General features: G+C 38.6%; 1 protein-coding gene across 1 annotated transcript in view; it reads right to left on the bottom strand.

Annotated features, from left to right (window-relative positions):
- Positions 1–479: 479 nt before the first annotated feature.
- Positions 480–10,787, bottom strand: part of CDH6 (cadherin 6, type 2, K-cadherin (fetal kidney)) — a 47,570-nt gene continuing 37,262 nt past the window's right edge. Inside the window, exons 7-11 of the mRNA XM_010000890.1 lie at positions 10,013–10,149; positions 6,193–6,314; positions 5,289–5,406; positions 4,919–5,170; positions 480–1,513 (exon numbers count right to left, since the gene is read on the bottom strand). Of these exons, the coding sequence (XP_009999192.1) occupies positions 1,026–1,513; positions 4,919–5,170; positions 5,289–5,406; positions 6,193–6,314; positions 10,013–10,149 (1,117 nt within the window). The 3' untranslated portion in view covers positions 480–1,025. The remainder of the gene's footprint in view (positions 1,514–4,918; positions 5,171–5,288; positions 5,407–6,192; positions 6,315–10,012; positions 10,150–10,787) is intronic.

The raw sequence follows: 10,787 nt of genomic DNA, 5'->3' as shown, positions 1-10,787 counted from the left end.
TCTTTTGTTCCAGTGGGTGATGGTCACCTTGAGGCTACTCCCACCCTGCTGCACATGCAGAAGTAGATGGACATGAAAAGCTTGACTCCCACATCCCCAGTGCAGTGGCCATCACTGGACTGATGTGCAGGTGAAAGCCAACCAAAGATCTACGAAGAAAAACACAGTAATGATGTGTTCCTTCCTCCAAGTAGTGTTCTAATCTGGAGTTGGAATAGATGACTTTCCCCATAGCAAAAGGCAAGTCTGGGTTAGAACTGAGAAAGAGTCTAAGAATTCAATATTGGGGCTACTGACCACACACATGCATGCACGCACATCTCTCCAGCAATGCTAGGTCAGAAGAATATATACATAGTAGTCAATGAACTATATATATGTGTGAGTTAGTATGATTCATGTGTTGGGGGCAATGGTGAGTTCTAGAAAAACATGTGGGTTTAAATGACCATTAGGCTTTTCTACCCTCCTCATGAGTAAAATGCATGTTTGATGTTTTTTCTCAGCTTACTCTACTTGTATAATAAACCTTCATTCCATCACCACTACTTTTGACTATAATACATAGGGTAAACTAGGGTACCTCATTACATTGAGATGTGCAATACACAATCGACAGAGCGGTTGTTTGAGCTGAATAGTCTGGATACAAGTAAAAAGAGCAAGTGAGCTTAAACAGTAATAGACTCCAATTTACAATATAAGCAGAACAAGTAAAAGTATTGCTCCCCATCTGATCTGTTTTTTCACCTCAACTACTGCCGTGCCTGTAAAATTGGCTTGGTAAACTGGATGCACTAAAAATGAGAATTTTGCCTCTTGGAAGCTCATAAAATGATACTGGAAAAAGTTTTCTGAAGGCTGATCCACGCAGATTGCAGTCATTAGACAATTTGGACGGGTAGAGCAGAGAACCCTTTCACACAGCTGTGGAGAAACAGAAAGAAATAGCCACTTCACATATCTCAATGCTGTTTCTGAAAATAAGGAAGGGAAACAAAATCAGAAAGAAAAAAGGCAACATATTAAGAGTCTTTATCACTGTCCATTGCGCCATACATATCTGCCAGCTTTTTAAACCGAGGCCCCCAGTCACTGAGGTAATCATAGTCCTGATCTCCCTCTGTAGTCACCGACTCCAAGGAGCTGAGGGACTCAGCCACGGAACCATTACCTTCATACGCGTAGGTTGCTAACGAGTCATACGGAGGTGCCGCTGGGTCTGTATCATTTTCCTTTAACCTTTGGTTAATGAAATCTCTCACATCAGTATTATCTCTCGTCGCAGTCCGCCGTGGGATAAAAAGTGTTTCTGGCACAATGTCTCTGCGCAATTTATTATCGTCTATGGCTTCGGGATTCCTCAGCGTGCCGATATCAAACGCCTGGGTGTCTTCCTCTCCACCACCTTCATCGTTATAACTGACAATGTTGTCTCTGATGTCTTCTTTGGAAATAATCAAAGGCTCTTTTTTCCGTTGCCGTCTCAGCGCTGCAAACAGCACCACTGTAACTGGAAACAAAAATAATAGAGGAAGAGAAAGGGGAAGGTTAATCTCTGACTCTGTTAAAACCCAGAACAAATGTTGCATCTCTGCTCAAATTCAAAGTTGTAAAAGATGTTTTGCAAAAGTGCAAACGTGCACTTTGGGTTTTCAGACAGTGCTTGCTCTGCCTGTGAGTCCCTTGGGAAACAAAATGGCACAGATGTGCACTGGAAGAACGGAGATGTCAACCTTGTAAGAAGCCAAGTGGAGTGACTTTTTGTCAGGAGGCATATTTTTACCCAGAGTCATACAGCAGTTTTATTGCCTGAAGAACAGAACTAGTTTAATGTGAGTTGGGGAGGAAGAAGCACTTTCCCCAAAGTAAGTAACATAAGATGTTATTTATCAACCCCTGGGATGAGATGCAACTTTTGCTATGGGCAAGCCTAGTATCTACTAGGCTACAATAAAAGGTTAGCAATGCAAGCACATGGCTTAAATCTTTGACTTATGAGATACAGTAATCATATTTTTCAATCTGCAAAAGGCATGAGATTTCTCAAACAGGTATTTTATGCCTTTCATTCTGAAGTGTGTGCATGTGTATGCGCATACATTTTTAATTTATTTGGAGGGCAGTAACTCTTTCCAAGGCTGTGATCCAAATTTAAATATTTTTTATCTAGTAATGATCCCCTATATTGCTCGAGAAGTGGAGATGGGGTGGAAGTGGATAAACTACATTGCTTTTTTTCTTTTAAAAGTAATTTCAGATTTCTTCAGTGGATTCCATCTTAAGATGGTAAATGGCTGAATATTTACAAATTAACAGCAGCAAGAAGCAGGTTTGTATTACTACTTTCACTGTCGTTGTGGTAGTCTGAGGTCTGCAGTGCCCAGTATTTCAGCTCTGCTGTACAAATTCCAGAAAGACACATCTTGCTGTAGTTATAGTTCTTTCATAGCAAAACAAAGCAAATCAGAAAATGCCTAAACTCATTGATGTGAGATAAGTTAGATCTAAATTATCTTTAATGTGTTTCTAAAATGATGAGTCAAAGCACAGTAACTGTTACAGAATCTTTTCTTGGCACTCTCATTTGTAACCCTGTTAATGTCAATGCCAAGGACTAAGGACAACCCCCAAAAAATTTTGGCCCAGAACTTCTCCTTCTAATCTTCCTTTTACAAGCAAAAAGCTGATTATTATTGTTTTATTTTGTTTTTTTAATGATGGACTCCCCAGCAGGATTGCTTAGAGTGAGGTGCTCTCCGTAGGTGTGCTCAAGCATGCTGTAGAAGGGTCGCATACTCTTTTTCTCCATTGACTATAGAGGGATCCCAAAAAGACTGTGAGTAAGGGAGAGAACATCCTTAAATATGAGTTGAAAGGGAATAAGTTAGGTCATGAAACTGAAGGAATTAGGAGGGCTAGTTCGGATGGTGAAAGCTTTAGGCTTTCACCCTAATGATGAGGGTTTACTTATAGTGTTACATTAAGACACTGAGTGATGCTTCTTTGTGCTGCTGTGCAAAAATTCATTGAGAGAGAATCCTCCTCCTCAAGGGCATATAGCTGTGACACTATGTGGGAGGACTGGGGAAAGGTCTGTGTGAAAGAACAGAGATGGCTGGAGAAAATTCTGGAGAAACAGCAAAACACAGCATTGATTTTGAATGGGCTTCCAGAATAGTGACTGGTAGACTGATCTGAGAAAGCCTAGGAATGACAGATTTTATGAGGAAGGGTTGCTGAAGTATCTCATTAGCAAAAAAGGTATTGTGATAATTACATCATGTCTCTCATGCTTGGGTATTCTTATTTTCTGCTGAACTTGCAGGCAGAAAAACCCCTACATTAGAAATTATATGTTGAAGTACATCACCTTTATTAGCACATCACTGTTTAGCAGTATCTGAGGCCTCCAGATTACCTGCTAGACTTACTCAAACTGCAAATAAACCTAGCAATTTTAAGACATTTTTTGTTGCTACTGAACCTTAAGTAGTGGTTCAGGCCTGTGCAGAGTATTGTTTTTCACTCCGTAGTTGTTGCACATGCAAACTCTGCAACCAGCCTGAAAATAGAAAATTATATAGCTGAGTTAATTGAAAATCTGCTTATGGTGCATGGTGGCGTGAGCAGTAATTGACATAAAGTGCTGCTTAGCACACAGAATCAATTATTTTCGATTGACATAAAACAGGAAATCGTTTAATGTCGGATTGATATTAATGAGCACAGTTGTACTAACGAGCGAGAGACTATCTGCAGCATTAGATTTCTTTTTCTGGTAAGGAACTTGATACAAAGTGAGCTCAGACCTTAGAGGCAATGAATGATACCATGTTTTGAAAAATGAATTTAATGGCGAATTAAGGGTAAGATTGTTATTGTGGGAATCTTTTCTGCAAATGGGATAGTGCTTATTTGGGCAAGCCATGACTATATTGTAAAAGCCTGAGAATCACAGCCTGGCCTTTGACTCATCACTGAAGAGAGAAGTTTTTTTAAATAGTAGAGATCAGGATGATTCTGCAGCAGTGATGAACATGTCCAAGGAAGGTACGAGTATGGTAGACAGAAGTGGAATCACTGAAGATACATTTTCTCCCCTGCTTGACCCAACTGTTATAAAATTGTTCTGACTTCCTTATTTCCTGGCCAGGTACTAAAGCTGACTAATAATACCTCACTGAGAACTGCCTGTGTTGTACTGTACAGTTCTCTTTGGATGAATAGTTTATGGCTACTGGCCAAGGGACTCATTGTCTCTGCTGTACAAGACTGTTGGAACCTGAATTAGAGGAATGTAAGAGATGTTGCAAACTGTGTCCTTATTTTTATAAAAGAAACACAGATTGACCACCTGTGAGTGCTGTAGCCAGAGATCTGTATGCCCTTCACACTTAGGATCCAATCTTTAAATTTTCACGGGCCTGAAAGTGAGGACTCTGGAGCTTTTGTGAGAGTGCTTTAATAGCCACCCTGAATCACACTCTTTTTCCTGCATAATAGAATCACTGAGACTTGTTTCTCCTCAGTGAAGACATGGGAAGTTAAGTTTTCTGGAGTTTTATGGCCAACAGAGAGATACCTGCAGATGGTCAATAGTCTGGTTCACCTCAGATACCAATAAGTAGATGGCGTGAACCTCCCTTTACAGGTGCCCATCTCTTTCCATTTACCAGAGGGTGGAATCCAGCTGCCTCCTCTTGCTTGGACATTGCTAACTTTTAGATAAATAAGATTAAATAAGGTATGTTCTATACACCATATCTGTAGCAGCCCTCAGAGGAGGAAATACAATAATATACATGCAAGATAAGACAAGGATACATTCGCTTTGCTCTTGCCCTAGCCTTGGTATAATCACTTGCAGTATTGCAAAATAACAATGAAAGGAACAAAATGCCTCTGAGCTACTTACCAAGTAATATGATAATACAGAGTAGAATGGCAATAAGAGCCCCAGTGCTAAGACCAGTAGGATGAATCAAGGCTTCTGCGTTACAGGACAGCATCTTTCCTCGATGGTCACAAGCACATACTCGAATAGTCACCGTTTCAGTGCTGCTCTGGATAGGGTAGTCATTGTCTGATATTATCACTGGCAAGAAGTAGGTACTCATTTCATGCCGGTTATATCTGTTTCTTCGGGTGAAAATCCCTGCTGTGTTGTCTGGAAACACAAAGCACACATTAAATCTTCATCTGGCTGAAACAATAAGAACAAAATTATCTAAAAAAAAAAAAAAAAAAAAAAGACATAGCAAAGAAAAGTCTTCCAACAAATTCACCTCTGTTGTCCTGTAGTGTAAAGTTTGAGCTGCTGGCTGCCTCAGGAGCTAAGGAGAATGAAAACTGATGTCCACTGTAAGGGTCATCTTTATCAACAGCACTTAATGTTTGTATCAGCTGAAACAATAAGAACAAAATTATCTACAAAGTCAGTAGACCTTAACACTTGTGTATTTTAGGACTGGAAAGCAATCTTGTATTCAATTTTTAATTCTGCTTTAAGGCAGCTGATGCTGCTATGGTGAACTTAAAAAAAATGATCTATGTGCTGCCAATGTTGTTTAGGATCACCATGATATTGTATCCTGTACCATCAGCGAGTAACATAATGAGTTTGAAAGTTGGCAGGAAAATCATGTTGAGTTCAAGAGCAGCTTGGGTTGATTCCACTCCAGATGGGTAGAAAATCTTTTCACATGACAAGCAATAGAGATGAAAGGTGAGATAGTCCAAGCTGATAGTGTATTTATCTATACAAATCTCATTTAACAGGAATTGTTTGGCTGAATCTTTCAAATTATCTGCTACTTTGAACCATTTAGTGATAGGACTGGTAGAGTGAGAGTTATTTGGCAGGAAATATATCACAGACAGGACCTGTAACAGTTTTGGACTTGAAACTGTGAAGGAGACATTGAAGGTGCCTGAACAGAGCAAAGCAATACAGAATGAAAATGTATCAGGGATAACAAGATACAGTAGAGAAAACAACAGTATAAAACATACTGTCACATTAGTTGCAAGAATACTAAGTGAATCAGAAACTGCAGCCACTGTTGGGTTTAATTTTGCAAACCCAACAGTTTGATGCCATGTTAAGTGTAACTCTTGATGAATGATTCAAGAGTAGTAGCAAAACTCAATTAGTTTGGAGTATTTTCTTAGTACAAGCAAACAACACACCTGTTCTGCCTTTGCATTTTCACAGACGAAGGTCTCATAAAACATGGCAAACTCTGGAGCATTGTCATTTACATCCAAAACCTTAATGAACACTGGGACACGGCTGCTTTGTTTTGGGTTGTCTGAAATGATAAAACCAGAATATTTTATTTAGCCCAGCTACTGACTCAGTGCAGGAGAAGAAAAGGACAGGCTTAGAGTCTCATTGACTTAATTCTTAATCACAACACTCCACTTGTATTCTGTTGATTTCTGGCAAATGCATTACGCAGTGATATTGTGCTGTGTTTTCATTACTCTGATTCTGTGTGAGCTATACAGTAAAAATTGAGTAGGAGTCCAGGATTTACAAGTTTCTTTGAACACTCCAAGTCCAATCATGAATGTATATGTGACTATGCAGAATCTGCAGATCCCCATATATAAACATGTTTATTTGTTTTTTTCCCTATAAGGACTCTATGAATGGTGAAATGGGCAAGATTCTGAGGCAAAAAGCCACATTATAATAGTCAGTGACTCCTCAAAAGTACAATCCCTGAAGCCAAACTATTTTGTGTTCACCAATGAAAAGGAAACCAAGAGACATTGCCAGGACTGGATCTGTGTTCTTTGTGGTCCAGATCACACATAAAATGATCCAAGCCTGATCACCCAGATACACTCACTCCAGTGCCTGGAAGTATGTGGATATGTGAATGGGAGAGAGTGAAATGTGTGAGGCAATGAGTGTGATTGAAATTAGTTTAATTTAAAACAAATACCTTCCCCCTCCTTTTCATGAGAGCTCACACCAATTTTTGCTATGTTAACTTCCTAGCCATGTTAATATCGTTTATGAATGCATTATAACGTATGATTCAAGTGAAAAAAAAGAGTGGTAAAATGCAGCAGATCTAAGGCTCTGTATGCTTCTTCAAGCATTCATTATGGTAGCTTGTTGAGTTAGGCTTTAATAGAAGTCCTATTACTGTGTTTATCATACTTTTATAAATATAAAAATGCCTCCTTCAAAACTGGCACTGTATATTTAGAGAGTTCATTAATTTGGACAAAATATTGTGCTTTACAGCTCCACAGTCCCATTGAAGTTATTATGACTCTGTTAGTCATAAACCACTTCCTAATATGAACCACTGGGCTAAATTTGTTCAATGTATAAAATAACAGTTTACATATAATACAGGGTAGGCTGAATTCAAGGCTAAAATACATCAATACAAATGATACTGTAATAAATAGAAGCTTCATAAAAACTCTGTGCTCTATGAACATGAGCCTCTTCTGATTTAATGGAAATGTATGTTGAAATATTTTTCTATACATCTTTAAGTCTTTTTTGGTCATCTTTCAAATTGTTTTTGCAAATTAATTGATGTGGGCTAATGTGTTTGCATTATGCTTTAATTATTGCTGGATTTAATCTCCAAAAAAGGCTCTACAGAGTCAACAAACTGCTGAAATCTATTCATCTCTGGAGTGGTACATTGTCTGTTGAGCTAGCAACAAAACTGTTAGAGTTGTTTAGTTGTTTTTGTTTTTTTGGTGTTCTTGTGTTTGTTTTTCTGAATACAGCTTCAAAGTCCTGCCAATGTTTGATTTACCCTGAAGTGTTAAGTAAAGAGTATTTAAAAATACTCTGGGAACTATCTCCGTTAAATCAGCTGTAATTCTGCAGCTGTGAATCAGTAGCCCTGTGTACTGAGTATTATTGCCAGTTTGCCATCTGACTGTGGCAGATGTACTGACCCAGTGTTTCACCAACTATTTGTTTGCAACATTCACAACATGATTCTCAGTGCTGCTGAGCAACTGCAGCTCATACTGGTGGGAAAGACCATTAAAAATGGAGCTATCTACATTTACAGACAATTCTAGACAACTAAAGGCAAAGGAACTTCTGTATTTTCATTTCTATTCTACCATAAAATAAAATCAAGAGCGGTCATCACTTAAAGGTGTCTTTTCTTTATGACTTTGCAATATTTTTAACTGCTTTAATATCAAAAGAACTCATCCATCTGTATACTCATCCTGCCTCTAACTTGACTGGATATTTCTTTTAGATTACTTCAGTGAAATATATGTGGAGTTTGATGTGACAGTATGTCACTGAGAGCAATCAGTGACTAGCTGGAATTTAGTGGAATGGAACTTCAGCTAGCTTTGCTAGAAATTATTGATTTTAGCTAGGAACAAAAAGCAGTGGTGATTTCCAGTCTAGTCTCCTGAGACTAAAATAAGTGAGGTAGCTTGGATGAGACCAAGGCTTGTTTGAAGCTGCATTTCCACCAAGAAAATTGCCTTTGGAAGGTATCTACTTCAGTTATGCCAAATTTGGTCCAGGGTTTGTGAAGCACAGCCTGGGAAGTAGCTTGTTGCAGTCTGGAAGGATTCAGAGTGAAGAGGAATGGTAATTAAGACTGAAACCTGTGTCAGGTTTAGTTGAGAGGGTTTGGCCCAGTAAGTCTGTCCTTAGGGGAGAAGGCAAGGAACTAGATGAGTATTTCACATAGATGCTAAGCTGGCTTTTAGACAGTGTACAATATTCTATACTCCATTTCAGTTTCACCGTTCTTGCTGTAATTTTCTTTTTAGGAGCTTAATTTTCCCCTCCCATCTGCCAAGGAGCTCAGTCTGTGGCATACCACTCTTGACCCTATATGACTCCTTCAAAGACTTACTAGAAACACAAGCATCTGATTAACAGTAAGCCAGAGGTCAGTGTTTTGTATACTGACACCACATACCTAGCAAACTTTCAAGAGAGGGAGAAAACTATTAAGAAACATCATTCCTGTAGGCTCTGGCCCACTACCATTTTACACAACCCCATCTGCTTGCCTCAGTAGTACCGTTTCACATAAGTATTCAGTTTTAGAAAGACCTACAGAATAAGAAAAGCTGGAGTCAAGTATTGCTGTTACTCTCTTCTCGCATACACACAACATAAGAAAGCAGAGCTTATATTTTCTCAAATTATGTTATTTGTTTTTTGGTGTTTTTTTAAAAAAAACCCATTTAGCCTCTGAGTTGCACAAGACACTGTGATTGTCATAGAAGTGATGTTTGTATTAGGTCTATCTACCATTCCACCATGCTTCAAGATCCTAGTCACTGTGACTCTGCAAAAGTGAAAAGAATTGCACTCCCTAATGGGAGATGCCTATAGTTAACATATTAAAATAAAGAGGAATATTTATTAAAGCAACCTAGCATACATATTTTTATCTAGATCCCTGGCATTTCAGCTCCTAAAATCAACATGATTAGCATAATCACAAGATCACTCCTGAGCAATCATAAACCAAGTGCCAGACTGGTTTGCAAGTATAATTATTCACAATGTCAAAGGACACTAAAGAAGTTAGAAATGGAAACGCTTAAAATATATTAAGATCTGGGCACCTAATTCAGCCCAGTTACCTTAGTCTTTCTTGAAAACATCCAGCCTGCACAATATTCAGTCTGGATGAGACTGAATTCAGCCATGGAATGCAGTTTGTCTTTAAACTGCCTTTCTTGCTGTATGCGAATTTCAGAATTAAACAATCATGTTCAAAATGAAAAATAGCTAATACTGATTAGAAAACAGAATTCTTACCTTTCCTCCCTGCTCAGCTAAGTTACCTCTTCATGAACCGTGCCCCTCCTCAACAGAAAAGTGCAGACCACCTCTTACAGAGTTTCCACCTCTTCATTAGTGTTGAGGGGACTATCTGTATAACCTGACATCTATCCAGCCATGCTTTCCACGCACTCAGCTAGAAGGCTAAATTCATTACATCAGGGACAGCAGTGGTATTTAGGTTTGACTTACTGATCTCTGCTGCTATTACTGTAATGTTGTGCCACAGCAGTGTTTCCCGGTCAAGGGGTTTTGAAGTAAATATCGAACCATTTCCTGAATTGATGTTGAATACTCTGTCCATATCAGTGTGTCGATCTACAGAGTACCTGCAAATACAGAGACAGGGGTCAGGAGAATGCTTTCCTTACAATTTCTGTCTTCTTAAACAGTTTTCTAAGACTAGACATCAAACAACTAGTAAATGATTTTGCCTCTTGTTTTCAGCGCAGGCTTCAGAGTCTTTGTATAGTCACACAAAGAGCTAGTTCTGAGTGTCTGGATAATGACACATTGGAGGTTTGATTTAGAAGGTGGAGCATTGTCACTGAATAAATGAATTCCTGTAGAATTTACATACCTCTGAGAATCATCAAAGCTTTGATTTTAGTGAGAAATGTGAAGTCTGTGTCCTGAAAGATACGACGTTTATTTTAAGGCTGATTTGGTTTTCCCATTATAAAAACATCTTTTTATGGTTTGATATCTCAACCATTCAAAAAAATTTCTTATGTGAAATTTGACTGCTGGGGTGCATTGTTGCCTTTCACTTCCCAGTGTTTAAAAAGACTGCCCCCTCAAAACAAGTTGTCAGGGAATACAGATTCATTATTCTGTGGTATGTATCACATAAAGGTTTGCTGTAATTCATTAAAACTAACATGTTAAACCCTGCTTGATGGTATCTAGATGTGAAAACGAATGTTAACAAGTTCTGGAGGAATTCAGACTCTAAATAGGTGTTTGA

Source organism: Chaetura pelagica, unplaced genomic scaffold (assembly GCF_000747805.2).
Source record: "Chaetura pelagica isolate M959 unplaced genomic scaffold, ChaPel_1.0 scaffold104, whole genome shotgun sequence".
Taxonomy (NCBI): domain Eukaryota; kingdom Metazoa; phylum Chordata; class Aves; order Apodiformes; family Apodidae; genus Chaetura; species Chaetura pelagica.
The sequence above is the reverse complement of the archived record's forward strand: the minus strand, read 5'-3'. Positions and strand labels throughout refer to the sequence as shown.